This window comes from Pseudopipra pipra, chromosome 9 (assembly GCF_036250125.1).
Source record: "Pseudopipra pipra isolate bDixPip1 chromosome 9, bDixPip1.hap1, whole genome shotgun sequence".
In the NCBI taxonomy this organism is placed as follows: domain Eukaryota; kingdom Metazoa; phylum Chordata; class Aves; order Passeriformes; family Pipridae; genus Pseudopipra; species Pseudopipra pipra.
The window spans coordinates 13,082,472-13,105,540 of NC_087557.1; the positions used below are offsets into that span (position 1 = coordinate 13,082,472).

The 23,069-nt window shown below is 39.9% G+C and overlaps 1 protein-coding gene across 9 annotated transcripts in view; it reads left to right on the forward strand.

Moving 5' to 3' along the window:
• The first annotated feature begins 6,986 nt into the window (after positions 1-6,986).
• Positions 6,987-23,069, forward strand: part of DPYD (dihydropyrimidine dehydrogenase) — a 337,796-nt gene continuing 321,713 nt past the window's right edge. For 8 of the 9 annotated variants that reach the window (XR_010432716.1, XM_064664686.1, XM_064664689.1 and 5 more), the window contains exon 1: positions 6,987-7,142. Coding sequence is in view for 7 of the 9 variants with exons in the window: in XM_064664686.1 (XP_064520756.1) it covers positions 7,104-7,142 (39 nt within the window). In the remaining 2 variants the exon portion in view is untranslated. The remainder of the gene's footprint in view (positions 7,143-23,069) is intronic. The other variant, XM_064664692.1, reaches the window with a different exon arrangement.

Below are 23,069 nucleotides of genomic sequence, written 5' to 3' on the forward strand. Positions count from 1 at the left end.
TACTTCACAGTAATTTTTATGCAATAGAAAGAACTATAGAACAGCAATATTTCATTGCTTGGCTTAAACAAAGCATTGAAGTTAATTACCTGTGTTTGTTAGTGCTGATGGTTGTTGAATGCTATTATAAAATTCAAGCTATAGTTGGGGTTTGTTGCACTGAAGATTGTAAAGATCTGGATAAGACAGTAGCCTTTATAAGAAAAGGATTTTCAACATGGCCTTTTAACTGTGTTTAAATCTTGCAATAGGATCAATACATTTCACTGTGTACATGGCCACAATTGCTGAAGTTACAGGACAGTGTAAAAGAATAATTTGCATGTAATGTAACTCGCTGTAGGAAGCAACTTGCAGGCATGTGAAGGTAGGGGTAAAAATGTTCAGAGTCCTGTTGGTGTTTATATAGAGCACTGGTGGAGGGAGGAAAGCTTTGCTGTTTTAATGGCAATCCAAAATGTATTTAAGTTAACATGGAAAAAGAAAATGTTAGTTTTTTGTACTATAATAACTAAATTGGAAGATTTCTATGAATATAAAGCTAATATGTGCCATTACACAGCTAAACAATTAATGTAACTTATAAATTGTCATCTCCAAGCATGTAGACAGTCCTCTGGGAATGTCATGCAGTATATGTATGCTAGGGAGAAGAAAAGTGCCCACATTACAAAATCAGACAAGGTAACTCTTTATTCTTGTTTTGCCTTTTCTGTTAATACTAATATTTCTCTGGCAAACCTGCCTACCAAGCAGACTTATGATGAGACTAGCACATGGTTCCTATCAGTTGCTATGGTTTTTCTTTTGTAGTGTTCTCATTAGTACTTTAATAATAGATTCTGCAATGACTGTCAGATTATTTTTTTCTGTTTGGTCACGGGGCATAGTTGGAGGTATTAAAAAGGTACTAACCTAGCCTAGAACTGCTGCTGTTGGTCATTAGGTATTACCAAGCAGGGCTGGGATTTCAGCCATGAGAGGAAGGGATGTATTGCAGAAACAAAGGACTAATTGCAATTACTTATAAGGACATCAGTTACTATATTTCTCTTGGAAAAACACAAACCTGTTTGTTCCTTTTTGAGCTATTAAATTTAGAACAACCAAAACACTTTGTTTCAGGGATGTTAACCTGGTGGCACTTTTTCTTTTCAAAATAGTAATTTTCAAAAGCAGACAGTAGCCATTTTGTTTGTCAAATGTTTGTTTTATGATGCATTTGAAAAGCTATCAAAGTTGAAACGAGTTATACTGCAACTATAGAGATCAATAGTTACAAACTAGTATTATTTTGTAAATAATTCAAGAGGCTGTTTTGTACCTTGTCAGTATCTCTGGAAAGCAACAAAACTACAGAATCCCTGAAAATAAATAAATTTCTTGCTGATGCTGTGGTTGGAGGGGTAAATTCATGCCAATAGTTCAGTGAGTATATTGGTGGTATCTGTCTATTTTGGAGGCTGATCTTCCTCTGATCTCACTGCATGCTTCCCTTTGAAACTGCAAGCACAGAAGTAGTTAATTTTGCATGGTCATAAGTTAAGGAGTAACTCCACATCTCTAACATTTACCTGAATGGAGAAACACTTGCTGTTGCCAGAAGTTAGGTATGTAGTATATCCATTCCCTAATAGTTTAGCAGTCTGACTTGGAGAATTGGAAGCCTTCTCTGCCCAGGGGAGGGAGGACTGGTAGGTCAGTTTGCACAGACACCAGCCAGTTGACACCTACAGGACTCAGGTGAGCCCGGTATCATTTTGTCCTACTTCCCTGCTGCACAGTGAAATGGTTCCAAACCAGGTCTCATTCAAAGGGCAGACCTCACCCGTGTCAGAAACTTGCTCCCGGGGGAATGTAGAAGATGCAAATAATGCAGTGTACTGGGCCTGGCCCTTCAAAATAGAACTTATTTTCACTCTTCTCACCCCAGAGGTGTATATGTCTGGAAAGCAGCACCCTTTGCTTCTAATGCCCAGGACTGAAAGGTGAATGTGACATCCCTTCCACCACAACTACGAGATGTCTCAGAAGCAACTAAGGAATTTCAAATTTTCTGATCTTATAGTGGATTTTGGTTTTTGTCCAGAAAGGATAATTGATCTGATGTAACTGAGTGGCTGCTCAGTATCTCTAAAATTGAGTCCAACATACTCTTCCTACAAAGTACTTTCAGCCTTGTCTCCCTCATGTTCAGTGCTCCAAAATCCCATCTTAATCTGAGATCACTAATTGCTTGTATCCACTCAAGCTAAATGTGTACACTTCTTAGCTTACAAACACTTAGACTTCTTGACTATTCACTTAGCTAAGGTCCAGTAACATGAGAAGCACATTAAGAGCCTGAAAATAAATTGAGGCACATGCAGAGAAAAGATTCTCAGAGCAGTGGAAACCTAGGACATCAATTTAGCAGTTCTCAAGCTTAGTAATAAATATAGGATTTGTCTACAGATGTCATCACTGGAGACTGGAGGGGGGGAAATAACCAGATTTTTCCATCCCCTAAAATATCCTAATGAAACATTTGGTGGAATTTAAATAGGAAAACATTATGCTATGCCAGGAACAAGTTTTACTTTCTAATATTTCTTTGAATTACATGATAGTAGTTATCAAAAGATGTTTGTGGTGTGAAAATATGTGGGTTCGTTTTGCTTAATTTTTTCCCCCAAGATGATCATGTTGAAACTTGTGGTCCTTGCTAGATCTTAAAAATTATTAAGCACTTTAGGAGACAAGCTTTTGTTTACACTGATACAGATGGCTGGAATAAATTAGTGGACTCACTAAAGAACAGCTCATTTTTAGTTTTAAATGCATTTGGGCGCTTATCAAAGCTCACATGGTGGCCATTTTATGTTACTTATTCATCTATTTGTTCTTTACAATTCCATGCCCACAGGCTACATCTGAAAATGGTCAGAGCTTCTAATAGAATTAATAATTGTCTCTCATACCTAAAGAGCATTGGTACCACTGCACTGTGGCATACCCTGGGTTATCCTGTGTAGCTATTCTCTCTGAAGAGCACTGAGAGTAAATCCAATTGCAAACAAGCAGATTAGAAAGGCAGTGTATGTCTTCACTACTGTGAATGTTTTAAGTTAAGCATTTTCCCTAAATCGCTGAAGAAATGCACAAAGTCATAATTATATACTGCAACATCAATGCTGCTACTTTGGGAGAGGTAGTCAGAGCAAGCTTCCCCACATTAAATCTTGAATTCCAGTCCTCCTGTATTGGATTAAGATGAGTGAGGACAAAAGATTGGCAAAGTTACTCTATGGCTCTTTACTTATGGACCTTTCAGAAACAGTACCGTAAAGCCTCTCGCCTTCAACTTTTTCACGTGTATACACTTGTTTCCTCCCTAACACCAGTACAGTGAAGACGTGCAAAACAAGTGTCCTCAGAGTTGATGAACCCACACTGGAATCAGCAGCACTACTTCTTTCAGCTTTAATAGTGATTTGCCTTGTCCTGGGAAAGTCACCACCACTGCTACTATGACTCCTAGCATAAGGGAAGAAATCAAAATGAAGTTGTTAGGAGCCTTCAGAAGCTGCTTGTCATCTTCATGGCATTTTCTTGCTAATCCCATTTCTCTTGGACCTTCTGCATACTGGATATATCACCTTTACACTGTTGAACTTGGCTGAGCCAGAGAGGGCACAAGCAGCATGTAACTGAAATGCATATCTCTTCACTGTCATAGTGAGGTGCTCGAAGAAGGTAAAAGAGCAACTTGGGTGCAATTCAGGCTTTTCCAAATCCTGTGAATTTGACAGATGAACTTGCTTAAGTGTAAAGAGTAATCTGGACTGCTAATTCAGATGCTGGGAGATGCTGTGTGACTGTAATCATCACTCTTCATCAAATGCAACAAATGAGGAACCTGGTCCTGGAATAAAAAAACCATGGGATTAAAGAGGTTCAAGGTACAACTACACAATAAATTAAGGTCTGGGATGTCTGTCTTTCTAGTATTTGAATGATGTGAATCAGGGGCAGTTTTGATGAAAAAGTGGGGAGCTGCTCGTACTATATGTCAGTACACTGAGACCTCTAGGCTCCCTAATACATCACTGCCAGAATTTGAATGTTGAACTTTCTGAGTCTACAGTTTACCCTTTAAATTCACAGACTAACTACTGCAATGGCTGGAGGAGGAATCTTTTGTGTTAGATTGCAGGCTGTGTTCCTCGAACCATTTGAAATTGAAGGACATGTCTTTTCTCACTGCCTGCTACCCCGTCCTCCTTTGCCCTCCCAGTGGGCAGCCATTACCAGCACAAGGCTGTTGCTGCTCTGGTAGCAGTGAACACCTGAAGCTTTTCTGAGAAAGTTCACATGCAATTATTTCTTTGGCATGTGAGCAGATTTTACCTGAACAGCACAAGGAACAAAAGGTTAATGGCAACTTTCAAAAGTCTATAACTCAACCAAGCCTTAACTGCATTTCATGTCAGAAGTGAAAGTTAGGTCTTTAGCATCACTCTGTTTTTGCTGCTTTCAAAATCCTGCCCGGGGAGAAAAAACTTTAAAATCAGAAGCTTAGCACTTCTTTATGAAAAAAGCCCAAACCATATCTGGGCTGTGTAAAACTTGTCTTACTGAATTTTTTTATAACTCTTACTTTATAAAAGAGGAGGTACTTGTATTCTGATGAATGTTGTGCATGTCTTTATCTGTCTGTCCATTTATTTTCTGAAACAAAGTTCAGCTGTAAACATGCTCAGTGCTGATAAAAGCACTATTTGCCACAGCTGAGAATCCAGAGTTCAGATGGGTGATCCATGGAAGACTAGCCCTCCTGAACTGCTGGGGAAAGCTGGCAAACAGCAGCAGGTGGCATAGCCTGACTGACTGCTGTGGTTTAAAGGCAGTAAGTTGATCCTCAAGAGAAATGTGTAGGAACAGAAGTAAGAGGAGCCATGAGTTATAGCAGGGTATTGTTAGGTCTCTAAATCCCTTTCTCTGACCTGTACTTCTTGGCAGAATAGGTCTTGCTTCATTTGTAAGGAAAACTGCTTCTATGAAATCTAAATGGTGTTACTGTTTTCTAGTTTCACAGGTCAAAAATCCTACAGGTGTCAGGTTCATTTGACTTGCCAGATTACATGAGGGTAACCAATGATTTGTAACTTGCAGAACAAGAGAGAAGATGGGTGTAATGCAGAGCTCAGTGTCTGCTGCTAGTCTCTTCTAATGTAAATGCTCCTTTAGAACAAATGGAGGAAAACTGTAAGTGCTTGGACACAAAGCAGTTTATCATTACATATGCATGGAAATAATCTTTGTGAAAATGACTTACACTTAATGCACTTGCACAGTCAATATACTGCTGTAGGTCAGGAACAAATGCAACTAGGAAACTCCCCAGCTAGCATCAGAGACCACTGAGCTGCTCTGCAATGTCAATATTAGTGAAATGAACCAAAGACTCTTGGATTTGTTAGAGATAAGTACTCGCAATGGAGGAGATCCTGCTTCTGATTTTCCTGCCAACAGTTTAACTGTTTTCCATGGGTGATTGTAATCAGCCAGAATTGTTATGCAATAGTGCTGAAGCAAAGACTTGAGAAAACACAGATCTCACTTGAGACACAAAAGATCACAGCCTTATTTCTCCACATCTTACGAAAGAAAGAAAAAAAAATCTCCACTGGGTCTCTCAAAAGTGCTCATTTACAGAGATGGAAAGAAACCATTTTTCTTTACCTTGTAATTATTTCTTCATGCTATTCTGTGAGAGGTTTTCTCTCTGGAGATGTGAAAGGAAGAGAAAAGGCAAGCCAATTCCCTCCTGCACCCAAAGGGTCATCAGTCCAGAAGCTACATACACTTTTTCCAGGCTTTTTGTAAAGCAAATAGGAGTAGGCAGCCCTTTTTTAATCCTCTTTCTATTTTTTTTTTTTAATGCTGTAATAAAGAAGGGAGAATGAAAGCTAGCTGGATAAAATGAGTGCTATAAAGAGAATGTTGAAGAGCAGATCTGGGGTATGTTTTGAAAAAGGGAGAAAGAACCCAAGAAGTTGTCTGGCACACATATTGGAAAATTAAAGATTAGTCTTAAACTTCTCTGTTCTTGTGAAATGGTGATAAAACCTGTTGTATTTTGGAGAATCATAGGTGTGGCTACTTGAAAGTGCTGTCTAGAAACTGATGTTAAGGTGTTTGGCTTGTTTGGTGCTTTTTGGTTTGTTTGCTATTTTTTTGTTGTGGTGGTTTGTGTTAGGTTGTTTTGTCATTCCCCCCCCCGCCCCACCCCAGCCCATGGAGAATACTTGCTTTTGCTGGTTTTGTTTTTTTTAAGGTAGCAGGGAAGGTAGAACTTCTTTGTACGTTTGTTGCAGTGGGAATATTTATTTCAGTGATACCATAAATATTGTGTTTCTGGTATCAAACAATCACAATGTTTGGGAGGAAAGTCACTGAAGAGCTCACAAAGGCAGTGACTGGGCCTGTTGGCTTTCCTGGCACTTCCCGCAGCAGGATGGCTTCTGGGAGGGGCGTCTCCTGAGCAGGTGGGAAGGCTCGCTGTCCCTGTCGGGACAAGAGTGAAGGTTCGGGGACAGCCTAGGCCAGTTGGGCTGGGAGAGTGTATAAGTGTAACCCTGGGAAGGGTCCACCCCTCTTTGGGCAGGAGAGGGGCCGTGGCCCCAGGTGCAGCACTCGTAGCGTGCAGGCTGCTCCTGTGGGATTGTCATGATAAACACCCAGGGTGATCTTTGGCCCTCTCCGCGCAATTTCCCTTCCAGGAGGTGCAGGAGACCGGGTGTGCACGTGGTCCGTGATGGGGAGAGGCACATGGACTCCGGCCCTTTCCCGGCGGGGCAGTGTGTGCTGAGCCCCCCATACAGGGCTTCCCCGCCCTGGGTGCCCGCTGTCCCCGCCGCGGGCGGTGCCGGTCCCGCCGCACACCTGTGCCCTGCCCCCGGGCGGTTCTGCCCCGCGGGGCGGCCCCGGCCCGGCGCGGGGCGCGCCCGCCCACCTGGGCGTTGCTGCCCGGGCTGCCGGCTCCGCCTCCTCCCGAGCTCCGCTCTGTTCCACTCCGGGACTGCGGGGAGCCGGGGGAAGGCGGTGGCGGTGCGGACACCATGGCTCGAGTGCTGAGCCGGGACCCGGTGGACATTGAGGTACCCACTCGCCCTGCCGGGACGTGCGGCTGTCGCTAGCGGGGAGGGGGCTCTGCCCGGCGGCGGCGCCCGGGCCGGGAGCGCCCGGCAAAGTTTGGCGGCGCTGGGGGCCCCGGGGCTGGCCTGCCGCCCGGGAAGCCGCGGCCCTTGCCGGGACGGCCGTCGGGGCAGCGCCGGGCGCAGCGCTCCGGCTGTGCCCCTGTGCCTCCTCGCCCCGGGCAGCGCGGCAGTCACCCGGCCGAGGGGTGTGCGGGGGTGGCGCCCGGCGCCTCCCCTCTCCGCTCCTCTCACTCTACGGAGAAGTCGAGGGCAGGGTCTGGCCGAGCCCCATCTCCCCCGTGGGGTCGGTCTCCCGGTTCTGGCAGGGTTCCTGCGGGCGGCGCTGCTCGGGGGCCGTGACCTGCTGAGCCCTTGGCGGCTTCAGGCTGCCAGGCTGGTGTTCTCTGTCCTGCAGCTGCCTGTGGGCCGGTGGAGATGTGCAGGACCGCAGCTCTTCGCTGTCCCGCCACGGGCCAAGCTGAGCGCACGGGCTGCACCCAGTCTCCGTGGGCTAAAGCAGTTACATGGAAGGCTGAGCAGGATGGCAGGTTCAAGTGGCTTGCTGCACCTGTGGCATTTAATGTTTTTGTATGACATTCCTTGCTTCAGGTCTGGCTGGGATCTTGGAAGTAGATTCGGGGCCTGCCCTGGTGCGAGGTGGACTGGCCACTGCTAGTGCAGTGGAATATGTGGTGAACTCCTGCCCACGTTAGCCAGGTTGTATGGTTGGGCTTCAAGGTAGCTTTTTCCCACCCTTCACAGGACCTCGCATGTGGCTGTAAACTTCAGCTCTTTATGAAGAGTCTGGAATATATCAACTTGCAGTTGATAGTCTTGTTCTTGCCTGACACAACTTTTTGTACCTTACCTTGAAATGTAAGGTACTAAGTTTAGAGTGGGCTGTTGCAGCTCACTGAGGGCCGAGTCATAATACCTGAATGTGCACAGCAGCAGCTTGAACACACCCCTAGGTCAGTTGTGACTGAATTTTATCATGAGTTCTCATATTGAGTTTTTGTGCCTAGTCCATTTCCTAACTGAGTGGCTGCTCAAACCGTGACTCATCTCCAGAAGTGGAATGAGCAGGAGGAATGAACTATCATAGAAGTCTTCCTGGTAGGGAGGCACTGTGGTATGAAATCAGTACTGTCTTTTACCAGCTCAGTGTTTTCAGAGCAGCCAGTCTGGGATTTTTCAAGGGTTGAAGATAATTTTTTTTATGACAAAGGATTGATTTTTAGTTGTACAGGTTGTATTTTCCTCAAATTTTTAATGCAAAATATTTCTAGGGTTACATTGTTTTGCATTTCTAGATATATGACTCAGATTCAAAGAACAATATTATGATAGGAGTGTGTATTGGTAATAGTATGCAGTACTGCATGATTTAGAAGACTGATGGATTTTGAAAAGGCTAGCATTTGCTTTACTCTGAAGTTGCAAATAGAAACTTTGGTCAGCATCTTACTGTGTTTTTGTTTTCAGCAATCATTTGAACTAGCAAGGAAATCAAGGCAGTCTACTTCTTACCAAACGTGTTGTCCTTTCCCCATCTGTTCGAATAAATTTAGTCATTGTATGATTTGTCTCTCAGATGAATATATCAGTAATTGCTGATAATCTAATTGTAGCCCTCCGTGGTGTTGTTTGGTTTTTTCTTTTTCCCCTGCATAGAACTTTTTTTTTTTTTGGGAGAGGGGGAAGTATTTTCAATAAAATGTATTTTTATTTTTATCTTTGAAGTAGGGACAGTGTGTGTTAACTAAGTCTATCATTGTAGGTAAATATTCTCAGTAATTTGTTTGTTGAGGGGAGCAATCTATCAACTTGAGCACTGGCAGCACAACTTGAATGTTTTGGTCAATTTCTTGGCTACAATATAAAAACTGAACAAATGATTTAATGAAACTTATCTCAGCGGTTAGTGTCTCAAATTCAAGTTCATATAATTAAAATATTAAATATGATCTTCGAAGTCCAGGTATTACTTGATAATTTATATAAATAGTTAAGGCTGAATAAAAAACCATGTCATTCATTAAAGAGGAGCTGAGAATCTGTGCTAGAAGTAGCTAAAATCACAGCCAGTTCTCCAAGTTATTTTACAAAAGAAAAATTCCAGGAAGCTATCTCCAAGGAATCTTGTCTCCCTTGTTCAGATTCGCCAGAAGCTTTAGCCTAACTAAAGAAGATAAAGGAATTATATAGATAATCCTGTTCTGAAAGTCTGCTTTCCATATTGTGGGAGACTAGGTGGGTTGTGATTTAAGTATATGGTGGTCTCCATTTATTTATTTTTTTAAACACTACAACTGCCACAAAAATAGCTCCCAAAATACCAAAACAAAACACCAACTCCACCCCACCTCAACTACTGCCAACCCCACAAACTCCAAACACTGCCTTTTTTCGAATACAGTCAACTGTCAAAATGTGCTGTTAATATTCCTTGGATGCAGATACTCTAAGCAAAAGGAAAGAAAGCCTGTTCAAAAATAGCTACATGTGAAAGTACCTACCTTGTATTTATGGTACAAGGACTTGCCTTGGATTTTTATTTATTACCTCTCTAAATCTTTTTAAGAATTTTTGAAATCTACATTTTGAGGAAAGCAGTCCCTTACTAACTTGTAGTGTGAAACTATGTGAAATGTACATGCAAGATCCAGAGAATGTTTACAGACTTCATGTAAACTTCCCAGTGATACTTTGGGAAAGAAAGTCTTCCTTTTTTCACCTTTCCTTTTGTTTTTACCTGATTCCTTCCTATCATCGTGTATAAGCCGTATGTAATTATATCTATTGCAATCTTCAATTGGGAAGAATTGGGAGAAGAATAAACTTGACAAGTGAAACTTGCTTACCTTGCTGTCATAGTCCATGATACGTAGCACCTGCTAAGTATATATTCCAGGGAATGAAGAACCATCACTTCTATCAAACCTGCTACTTCAAACAGTATAGAAACTGCAGGTTGTATAATAAGGCTTCCTTGAAGCTTATGAGCACTTCCCTAGTGGCCTTTACATGCAGCAGGAAACACAAGAAGTTCTGTTTCCCTAACTGATCCTGAAGCCAGGTGAGTCCTTTGAGTTCAGGCGTGCTGTCTGTACCCTTAGTGAGCTGCTCAAATAGCCTATAACCTCATTCCGCATTCCACTAGGCACTGAGGAACTCCTGGAGCCACCTGTGTCCTCACTAAGGACCCAGTGGGCACAGTCTGGTCCTTAAGAAACATTCCTTTGCACCCTGAAGTTAATGTTGTTTCTAAAGCTTTTGTTCACTATAGGCAATAGCAATTTATTTATACCTATGGATTACACCACCACAGAAATAAGAGCACAGTGAACAAAAAGCACAGCAAATGTTAGATTTCTAAAGTAACACCAAACAAAGATGCTTGGGATGAATTTTATAACTTCTACAATAAAAATATGTGACTTAAGAGCCATCTATACTGTCTGAAGCTAAATGAAAAGAAAGGTTGACACAGTTTATAGTGACAGTGTTCATTGTATTATAAGTGAAAGTGACACAAATTTATCCTGATAATTCTCAGGCAATTCCCAGATTGCAATTTCAGAACATGGCTCTAGCCCTTCACACCTTTCACTTTATTCTCACTTCTGACATCAGTGCTGGGGTGGAAACAGCTGTGACAACATTCTAGGTACCCAGCTGCTGGTCCAACAGGGAATTACCCATCAACACCCAACTCCCTTTTAAACATATGCAACAGATGATTCAGAAGGAAGGTGAGATCTGTGAAGTGCCAACATACTCTCCACCTCCTGTAAGAATGATAACACCGTTTTTCACACTAAGTTATGTTGGGGGGGTGGGTTTTAATTTACTGTCAATGTTTCAGGTTTGTGACAGTGTGGGAAAGCATCTCTGCTCTGCTGGGAAGAAGCCCTTACCAATGAAGGCTGGGAGACCTACTCTCACTAGCTGTAGTCTGGATGGCAAAGAGTTATAAAGTGTTCACCACCCAAACATCACTGAATGAGATGACTAGAGAGACTGCAGAGAAAACTAGAATGCAGTCAGGAAAACACAGCACACAGAGACCAATACTCAATAATGTCGTTCAAGATTCTACTCAACACAGTTTTTCCATTCATTAATTTCCAAGTACTTGATTTGGCAACGTTAATCCTTCATATTCTCATCAAATGGATGAGAACAATGAAAGACTGCAGGTAGAGAGGTGTGTTGGAGAGCTCAGCTTGTTTTGCTCAAAGGGGGATGCAGGGCAGGGATTGAAAAATAAAAAGTACTGTTAAAACACAGGAAACCTTCAGCAAGATAGCAGGTAATTCTACTAGTCAGCATGGCTCACAAAACTGTTAGGCAAAAGTTATGTGAATAAATAGCTGAAGCAGCTTCATTTGATCTAGGCTAAACTTTTATTTTTAAAAGCCCCAATTATTACAGTGTTTCTCTCTGTTGTAGATACCTGTTAGTTGTTTGAAGTTCCGTAATGAAGCTTTAGTGTGTAGAATGTTTTTATGCTATTGCCTTATAGCTTGTTGTGATGATCAGATGGCTGTTCCAGATTGATGGCTGTGTCTTCCTAGGGTCATTTAACAAACAATCAGTGAGGAAACAAAGCTTCCTGTTTAGCTGTTTTTGTTTAATGAATTTCTCAAGCCTTTTCATTGTTTTAGAGATTTTATTATAGTAAACCCTTAGCTGAGTGGAACAGCAATTACAGCATGATTGCTAAGACCTCATGGAAGATTATGGACCACAATTACCATGTCTGTCTTAGAGGATTGAACAATATGATTTACTCATAATTTAAAATTTGATCTGGCAAGTAGGAAGGAAAGTCTTCTGTATGAAACATTTATCTTTTTATGTTTTATGTGCAAATCCTGTTGATGCTCAAGGAGTTATGTATGGTCTTGCCTCCACTGCTGATAGTTTGCAAGGTTGTAGTGCTGAAATTCAGTCAGGTCCTCCAAAATAATTGTGTTGGAAAAAAAAATTGACTCGTGCTTTTCATTTTCCTTCAACCTTTGAGTTTCAATGTTACTTATGAGTTCAGCTTCCAACTTTTTCCACATTCTTAGCATTCTACTCTTTTTCTAAGAAGATCTTTCAAATAAGAACTGCTATTCCCACCTCTTCTCATGGCTGGGACTTATGAGTAGTCGCTGCAGTGAGCAGCTCTAAAAACGAGAAGGAACTGAAATTCATTTTCCTTTTACAGAAATGGATTTCGTGATGATTTTATGTTGTAGACCAATCTTGAATTTTATTCTTTCCTCTGCTTAGTGTTACATCTAAGAAAGTAACACTACATGTCTATATAGGAAGCTGAGATCCATAAGGCAGGATTTTGCCCTTCAGCTATGACAAGTGCAACGGTGCAGGGCAGTCATTTGAGATGCATTTGAAGGGGGGCAGTTTTAGCAACAGGGCAGAATTTGCACAATTTTCAGTGCATCCCAGAGAGGTGTGGCTGTATCTGATGGACTGCAGTTTGCTTGGACACAAGATTGCTTAGCTCTCTCCAATCTACCAGCCAGCGTGCATGCATGGTGCAGTTTGTGCTACCCAAAGACACAAGCTGCTGCTTTTAAAATTAACACTTTTAAAAATTGCACTTTTCATCCTATCCTATACCATTTCGCCAGTGTCAGTAAAATGACCCAGGGAACACAAATGTAACTGGCACTGAGTTGGGAACACACTTCTATTTAAAATATTGAGAAAAGCTGAAATTCCTGGTGGCTGCAGACAAGCTGGATTGAATATGTCCTGTTTGTTCTGGCTATGCTAACCCTTTGACAGCACAGAGTTCAAATCAAAAACTGCTTTCTCTCCCTCCCTCGTTGCCTGGCAACCTCCCTCCTCTTATTAGCATATGATTTCTATTCCTTTTTTATTTCATCAGTACAGTGTTACACACTCTGCTCCCTGCCCTGTGCTGTTGCCTTTGAGAAGAGCAGGATTTGTGCCTTTATATAAGACTTCGGCAAGTATGTGATTTGGCAAAGAAATCAAACATTTGGGATTAGGAAACCCTTCGCCATAAATGCCTTATCAGAAGCTCAGAGGGTGGTGTTTGTGTGGGCATGTTTTTCAAAGTCTTTTCATTTTCATTTGCTGTCATTTTTTACAAAGGGCAGAATTCTTGCAGATCAGCACAGCATAAATCTCTGGCAACTTTACATGTACAGAGCATCAGTTTGTGAAATGTGCTAACAGAGATTGGCTACACAGATCTTGGGGGGCATTTTGTCCTCTAGATCTGTATGCAGTTCAAATGCAAGGCCATAATTCAAAACGTAAATTTTGAAAAAAGTCAGATATATCCAGGTCAAATTGTGATTGGGGAAGAAAGCAGCTAAAGAAGTAAGTGGAAGAATTTGACTAAATTATCTGGTTTTCTTCTCATAATAATGTTTCTTAAAAATAAGAACATTTTGCCTTTAAATTGGCCAGGTGTATTCTTTTATGAAATAATAGGTGATTCAGACAGGGTTTTGGTTTAACTTTGACTTTTTTCTGCTCATAAACTCATACAACCATGACAAAATACCCAATTTTTTTTTGTTGTTGTATATGACAAAGAACATTGGATTCAAGTGGGCAAACTTTTTAAAATACGATTAGAAAAAAACCAAGAGTAACAATGAAAATTAGAAGACACAGTGAGGAGGAAATACCAAAGCAAGTACATTTGGGGACTATTTAGATCAAGATATGTAAAGGAGTTTTTTCTTAATATTATCCAAATCGTAAATTACAAATGAAATAACCTTATTTTTCAACAGCTTTGTTTTCCTATGCTGCTGACTGAGTTTGGCAATTTCACTTCGTTCCTCTGTCAAAATGCTGATATCTTCCTATGAAACATCTGGGTATTTACTGTGGTCATAGATGCCTCCCTAAGCCAGTGAGGAATTTTTAGTGTTTTTAGGTCTTGCAAGGACTTCACCATTTCAAATTAGAGTAAGCCCACCTATAAAAGTATTTTGGTTTTAATAATTCTTCTACTATTTATATGTATTGTTTCAGAAAACATTATTAGTATGATAAATATTAATATATGTGATGTCCATATTTTATTTGCAAATTTAAAGTGATAAACACAATGAAGTCCTTGAAATGCCAAACCTTTCGTCTCTGCTTAAGCTGAGGTTCAATTTTATTTTGAGTATGACATTTGCTGCCTGAAGTGTTACAAGTGACTTGACCTTAAAATTACGTTTATTTTAGTTCATTGAAATGGTTGGCCTTTCCAGTTCAACTTGACACCAACAGTGCAAATGGGAGAAGGCAGACATGCTTGCCTGTGACTCTATTTGGAAGCAAATTAAAAAGGTATCTAGGCGATGAATCTAAATATTTCCATTTAGATGGGATGTTAGTCATCAGTTAAAGGCAATCATGGTGCATTCTGACATTTTAATTTCGGGTTCAAAAACAATTATATATGTAATTAAGGAGAGAAGTGTCCAGGCAGCCAAACTGTCTGATTCACACGTCTTGTTGGTGTGTGTGGTTTTTTTAATAGATATACCTGTACACACCACTTTGAGACTATAGAAATGAGGTGGAAAAATTGAAAGCTACTTTGAAAGTTTGATGTTAGTTAATATGTTCTTCCTAAGGATGCTCTTCTTTCAAATATTAGTAATACATGCAATATCATTAGGTTTATGCTCATTATGGAGATTAGACTCTGTGCCATTTTCAGATAGGTCTTTGTGGTACTTAGTTTATTTATTAATATATTGCTGCACAATTGCCTTGGTTCTTTGTTGTGATTTTGTTAACTGTGCTCTGAGAGGCCTTATTTAAACTGAAACTTCTGTTGGAATGAGCTGTCCTGGCCAGAATTTCTTCAGTCAATGAAATATTTGACCAATGTGGAGAGAATGGAGCAGGCTGCTGTGTAGGAGATGCATCACTGAAAATTGGGCTACTGTTTCCTGAGATGGGGTTGTTTTGTTGTGCTGTACAGTCTGCATGGAGCTGCCTACCCAGTCTTGAGAGAGGACCTTTTACTGCCCAGTCGCATACCTGTCAGTTGATTAAGGAATGATAATGTTGCGCTCTGAAGGGAGCCCTTTGCAGTCTTGAGATGAAAGAACAGAAGGCAGGACGTGTGCTTCTAGGTGAGGAGAAAAGTGCTGATAAATATGTGCAGGGATCTGGAGGGAAGGAGGAATAAAATATGCAAAGCAAGCTATTGCCGAGTTTAATAATCACAGCATTTTCCTGTACGGCCATTGCACTGTTAACATCTATACTAGCATCTTGCTCATTATAAAATGCTTGGTTTTGCCTTGATTGTGAAGGGCATTCTGTGAAACCCAACTCTATTCTGCTCTTAACAATAAGCTGACTAGTCTTCCATCCAGGCATGTCTAGCATGCATGCAAAACTCCAGAATTCATTTGTGAATGTAGGTAGAAGTGTTAGAATAGGTTATTAAGAACGTAGACCCATAATGTGAGTAAAGAAGATTGAAAGTATAAAGAGAGGTTTTACACCTGGAAGTTATTATAGTTATTTAGATTGAGCGAGAATAATAACCAATTGTTTTCTAAGATGTATGACACATTTATGAAAAACCTTGAAGGATAAATGGATCTTTTTAGTATGCTACTTCCACAAAGAACTCTATGAATAAAATAATAGTGAGAGAACTCTCAGTGGATGCTGAATACTGCTAATTGATGAAATTATTACTTATTACACTGCAACTGAACTCTGCTTAGAAACACTATTTTCAGTATGATTTTTTGAAAATGACAGCTGAAATGTAAGAGGCTTTGTATTGAAAGTGAATAGTGATAATTTCTTGATATCTTTGAAATGAAGGATATTTCAATGACAGTTAAAACCAAGAAAAGTGTTTTGTTTTTTTTTTTAAGTGCTCAGATAATGCAATATCGCTATGGAAATAAAATGAACTTTTCTGAAATCAATAAAGTAGACTTAATGTGGATTTATGAGGCATTTAAAAAATAACGTTAAATATTCTATTTATAATAAAGCAGTCAATTATTTGTGTCAGCAGTTTTCATATTGTGTCACATGTTAAGGTTAAAAATGAGGTTTGTGAGATAGGGTGTAGCCTTCACATTAGGAAAACTCTTAATTCTAAATTAAATCAGTATTGAAGAAGTAGTCAGTGATTTACTGCTCAGTGCAAAAATCGGAATGAGTACCAGATTTGCCTTTGGTTTAGTATTGATGAAATTAAAGCCTGCTGTCCTTCTTAGTGTGTCTAGTTAGGGCTATATACTAACTCTTAGGACTGTGATCCGTAATTGGTGTGAGGATGTGTGCTCAAAATACCACGTGTAGTGTAATATTTTGGAATATAATTACAGGTAAATACGAGAGCTGATTTTAGCCTTAACAAGTCTGTTCATCATCCTAGAGGTACACTGCCCTACTAATCTTGACAGTCTTCAGAATCAGAGGAACAAAGCAGGCTTGTGCAAATTCACACACACACTTGAATGTGTGGATATGTGTGTGTGCTGATAACAGGAACACAAGATGGGAGAAGAGAGGTGATTCCCAGAATTATTCTGCTTCCATTTTAAAGCTGTGTTTGATATTGCCCTTTTTTCAGCTCCAATTGAAAATGCAAAATTTAGAAGATTTTAGTTAACTCAAACATAGCTTTTCAAAACAGATGGAAGTGAGAAAGTGATAAAAGAATTGTGACGGAAAAAAAAAAGCAAACAAGATAACCACAACAGAAGCTGTTCTAGGATCCTGGTGATAAAATGGAGAAATGAAATGAATACAGAACAGAAAAAAATAAAAATATTGTCTCTTCTCAAAATATCTACAGTCGGACTAAAATGTCAGCAGTAACCAATACTATTGACTGCTGAAGGGCCAGTTCTCTTTAGTTAGGATAGGATATGATAAGAAATAGTTTCCAGAAGACTGTAGAACAAGAACTGCTTCTTAAGTAAAGCAGAGTAGCTTGCATGCTGCTAAATCTTGGCACCAGCTGAGGAGATAAGATGAATTGATTTAGGAACACTAAGAAGTATTTAGCTCAAAAGCAAAGTTAGATAGTTTTTAACTCCCAGCATAATGTTCTCTGTGCACCTTATTAATGAGCCCTTCGTCAAAAGTACAGAAGCAGACTTGAGAGTTGGGTCAAAACCCTTTTAGTGCTGGAGCAGTGTTTTTATCATGTCTGTTCTCTGATTCACTTATATCATCTTAGCTGAAGAGCTAATCAGTAGAATTTCATCCAGGTTTACCATCCATCCTGTGCAGTGCAAGGCAGGAACATGGGGATGAAGGTATTCTTGTTCCAGGGTGACTCCAGTAACAATTAGACTGTTATACAAAATGTTTATTCTTGTAATTACTTGTGATGGCTTCCCCCTCTTTCTCCCTGTTTCAAATGGAAGCTAGGGAACTCATGCATTTGAATGGAGATAAGTGTTTAAACTTAGGGAGTTTCAGGCTTAGAACCATCATCCTGGAGGCAATCCTGCGAGAGGCTGCCAGTTGATGTGTAAGTCCAGGAGGGTGAGATAGAACAACTGTTGTGGTTGTGTTTCTCTTGTCTGGTCGGTGTTTTGTCACACTCAAATAGTGTGCCCTGCTTGGCATACTGGCAGCTGTGAATCCCTTCCTCGGGTGCTGTGAGAAGCAGCTTAATTGGGCATATAACTTTTACTTCTGGTGTTAATCACCCTCCTTGCTTACAAAACTCATCTGTCTGTGAAGGTAGGCCTTTGCTCAGGAAAAGGGAGCAAACAATAGCTAAAAGAAGAGCTGACCTAAAGTCAAGTGGGAGGCTCAACATGACTTGGCAATGTGTGCCTGCAGCCCAGAAAGCCAACCATATCCTGGGCTGCATCCAAAGAAGCGTGGCCAGCAGGTCAAAGGAGGGGATTCTCCTGCTCTACTCTGCCCTTGTGGGGACCCCACTGGAGTACTGCATCCAGCTCTGGGGTCCCCAACATAAAAAGGATGTGTTCCTGTTATAGTGAGTCCAGGGGAGAGCCAGAAAAATTATAAGAGTGCTGGAGGACCTTTCCTATGAAGACAGGCTGAGGGAGTTGGGGTTGTTCAGAACAGAATGCTCAGGAGAGACCTTAAAGCAGCTTTCTGGTACTTAAAGGGGGCCTACAAGAAAGCTGGAGAGGGGCTTATTTTTACAAGGGCATGTAGGGGTAGGACAAGGGGGTTTTGCTTTAAAGTGAAAGAGGGTAGGTTTAGATCAGATATTAGGAAGAAATTCTGTACTGTGAGGGTGGTGAGGCACTGGAACAGGTTTCCCAGAGAAGTTGTGGATGCCCCATCCCTGGAAGTGTTCAAGACTAGGTTGGATGGGACTCTGAGCAACTGGTCTAGTGGAAGGTGTCCCTGCCCATGGCAGGGGGTTGGAACAAGATGGTCTTTAATGTCGCTTCCAACCCAGACCATTCTATGATTCTATGAGGTAGAGACTAAATCCACATTTCTGAAGCAATCCTGCTCTGAAGAGCAGGAAAATAATTAAAGCACTTATAGAACAGTTACCTGGATACTCTTCCTTTGCATCATTTCTGAATAACGTTACTTCTGTTACTCTGCAGTATGTGCTCCTGCTCATACCAAACCACAAACAAAGGGATGCTGTTCTGAGACAAGTGTTTGTTAATATTTCAATCCTAATTGAATGACAGCTTTGTGGTCTTGTAGTCTAGGAAAGACAGCTTTGACCTGTCATCAAGATGGAAATTTTATTTTTTTAAAAGTCCAATACTTTAATTTTCATGCTTGAAATCCACAGCTTCAGAATCATTACAGTATTTTTATAGGAGAAATACTTCACTATAATTTTAGAAAACTTTAAAAATTATAAAAATACTAGTTCTTCCCTGTTTAGAGGACTCACAACAGAGATGCAATTTTGCTTAATAAGTAAAAGAGTTGGGAAATAATGCTACTACATACAACACCCTTTATAAAGTATTTTAAAAATAAGTTTTCTGGTATAAGCATGGGACAAAGTATGATAGATCAGAATCCAAATGTTTACTGGCATGTTTTTAGACTGGGAAACCTAATCTGATTATCACCTCTGCCTCCATCCCACACTTTCATCAGTATTTAATGTCAATAAGATTTAAAAATCAAAATTGTAAGAGTGAAGAACTCCAAGGAATCCCTTTGTATTTCCTGTTGTCAATTTATGATTCATTGTCATCTATAATGCATATGATTCCCCATGTATTTACAGAATATCACGTTTTTTTGCTTAAAGGTGTTAACATCACTCTGTGCTTCTGCAAAAAAAGACAAAGATGTTTTAAAAGGAAAAGGGGAAATTGGCAACAGTTTCCTCTTGCCTTACTTGCATGGGCTGTCAAATTATATTGCTTGAAAATTGGCTGTGAGGGTTTTTTTTCTTTTTTTTTCCCCCCAATTATCAGGCATTTAATTATATTTTAAAATGTGACTTCACATATCAAACCATTATTGTTTATAGTGTACAATTAATAAGTCCTTCACATTTCTGTTTTACTTCTAGATGCTGATTATTTTTTCCCTTTTGATTAGAATGATCTGATGTATACACAAAATTACTAGAAAATCAGTAGTTCCATTTCCAGTTTTGTATTTTACCAAAGTATTTAACAGTTGCTACTGAAATTTTTGTAGAAGTTTGGACACTAGTTGCACAAAGGTAAATTTACTTCTTACTTCTTCATATTGCAACAGATTTAGAATGTCAGTACTGATAGATAGTTGGCATGTTCTTGGAACAAATACAGATGTTCACATGTATTTCAAGCACTGAATGTACTAGATCTTTTGGATGTATATTGTCACTCATCCTTGAATTTCAAGTTCATTTATTGGACTTTGCAAATCACCTTTTAACGAAGTTCTCAGAACATTGCTTTGCTTAGCTAAAATTAGTTCCGCTGATTTTGCCAATGATTAAACTTAGGCAGTAGTAACTTTGCTAATTTCTCTCTTGTGATTAAAATTTAGTAGAGTGTTCACCTGTCATGAGCTGACATGTCTCTAATGCAAGTTTGGGTTTTCCTTAAGCAAACACCCACAATTGAGGGTCCAGTTGGGAGGTTCAGTTATGGGGATACAGTGGCCTATTTTTGGTTTTGGCATTAAGTTTATTTTCAAAGGGCAACTGAGCTTGCCTTCTTTTTCAGTCTTTTTGTCTTCTTGTAGAAAAATAGAAGTGAGGTGTAAATGTATGTATATGATAACGATCCTTTGTGCTGTAATCCTTTTGTTAAATGACTCTCTGTGTGAATGAGCAGTTACCAAATGGCATATGTGTTCCTCATGTAAACAGAGCAATTTGATGTGCAAGCAGTCGAGACATGGATAAGTTTTATAGTGAGGAAACCAGAAACTACTGTTATGCCTGTGATACAAACCTAATATTTTCTGAAGCTTTGAGTTTTGATTTATAAAGAAGGAATATATTTTTGTTAGGAAGATGAAAAAAGGTAACTTTGGGCATAGTGGGTTTCACAGACTGTGGAGACCATGCATGCGCTTGTTTCTAATGTAACAGCATTCATAAAGCTAAGAATCAAGACTGTGACAGGAGTTGCTCTGGGTTTCTTTTTGTACTTAGCCAGTTGGTTGGATGGTTAAAAACTGTCCAGTTAGAGAGAAAAAAATATTAAAATGTTAACTGTATGTGGAGAAGGATAGCTGCACCAAATTAAAACCTTCTATGGTAAATTAAGTAATATTTTAGACAACAAAATGAATACATAATAGTGAAATCAACTTTGAGTAAATCTACAAGAGCTGTGCTCAGCCGTGCCTTCTCTGAATTTGCTATATGGAGGCTAATGTTTTTGGATGTGGTGTATTGTTTATAGTGTGAAAACATGATCTTATCACAGAGTAGGGAGAAGCCTCAGAACTGATCTTTTGTTATGGTGAAATTTGAGCCTGCTTTACGCTGTATGGTTTTGATGTATATGTGCTTGTGTTAAACACATGAATAATTCACTGAATACTAGTACTGCTTGGGTACTTAAAGTAAAGCACGGAGGGTGGGTATTCGCTTTAGTTTTCCCTGTGAGGGTCAAGGCACTTGAGCAGAGATTAGTTGTGTCAAGGAGGTAGCATGCAGAGTTTCCAGCAGCGTAATTTACCACCCAGAGCTCTTCCCATAGAGGAGAGTGGTTGGTATCTAAGGGAAACAACTCTTCTTGTTTTTTATCTTAATAAACCTTTTAGAATTTACAGTAATACCTAGCACAAATGCATTGCTGAGTTAGAGAAATCAAGCTCTTAATCTGAAAGTTAAGGTATCAACACGATTAGATAAACCATGTTTAGGACTGTGTAATTTTGCTACTTTGTTAATCTGTAATGCATTAACTTTGCTTTTGTAACAGAAAGTGCGCTTTTGTTAACTCATATCTAAGACTTTCCCGACTTTTGTGGGAGTGATTTAGAAAACTGCTCTTTTGGTTAAGACTTAGTGTTTACATAGTGCAGGGAAATCTGAGGATCATAAAAATCTGTAGTGGTAAAACCGTTTTGAAAATGCCATTTTTTAAGTATCTAGTAATGGATCTAGGACTACACTCCTAGGATACTGGCATGCTATGATGAGTAAGGTAAATAGTCTTACTCTACCTAAATATTTGAGGCTATGTAAGGAGTGCAAGAAACTGAAGAGGTGTTTGTTCTGATATAGTAGCAGTCTGTTTTATGGGGAAATGTAAAGCTATGTGGAAATGTAAAGAGGAAGATATAGTACTTAAATGCTATGCTAAAGGCAGTGACCTGTCAGTGCACAGCTTATCACAAGATCATCCACTGGCCTTAGTTTTTGCACTTTTTTGAGATTCTGAGCTTGTGTGGCTCAAAGAAAAAATTAGTCTTCTGATTAAAAGTTGAGTATTTTTCCAGGTGTGTTTGAGCTCTCCCTGCCCAAATGCACACCGAGATTCAGGGTCAGACCTCAGTCCCTTGAGCCTGTTGGCTTCTCAGTCCCTATCTCACAGGAGGCTGCAGTGCTACTGCTCTTTTAGCACTGGTTCATAGGTTGGTTGTCTAGCCAAAGAAGTGGAGCCCTATCTTCCAGCTTTCTGGACCTTGAGGACTCTGGTTTGTAGCTATCATTGTAGTGTAAAGTGCTGTTTCTCAGACATGGACGGAAAAGGCCACCTAGAGAATTTATCCTTATTGAAAGAGAAGAGGGTTGCACCTCATCACATTGATATACTGCAATAAAATGGGTTTGCAGTAAGCTTGTGACTTTGCTCACACATGCAGCCATTTGTCTCAATAACAGAAAATATATCTGATAATACACTAAAATAATTCTTTGGGGGTTTCCCTTGGATTCTCCAAAGGCTGACCACACTGTTCCCCTGACATCTGCGCTCATTTCACATTTCACTGAGCTTTCTCTGGCCTTTGTTGCCTCACAATTAAACCAGGCCTGAACTGCTGTGAAACCACAGTCTTTTCACCTTTTTGAAGTTTTTGGATGAACTCCTAAGATACATTATCAGCCAGATTATATAAATTTTTTGTAAGATTCTCTTCAGATCTTGAGTAAGGAAATGCACATTTGACACAAGTGTCAATTTATGGGATATTCTGTCATACATAAGCATGAGGGAGAAATTCACAACATTTTCCCATATTCTTTCAATAACAAAATGTTACATAGAGCTAGCTTCTGGAAGATTTGACACCATAGGTATTTATTTTTTAAGATCTTGTTTATCTTCTAATCTTACAAACTCTTCTATGACTAGAACTTGCTTTTGGTGATTTAGTAATGAAACTTTCACCAGTTTCATTCACCAGTGATAGTTAGGGACTTTATAGGCTGCATCTAACTGTGCTTCATACAGCCTTCTGAGAGACACAGTGGATGTAAAATAT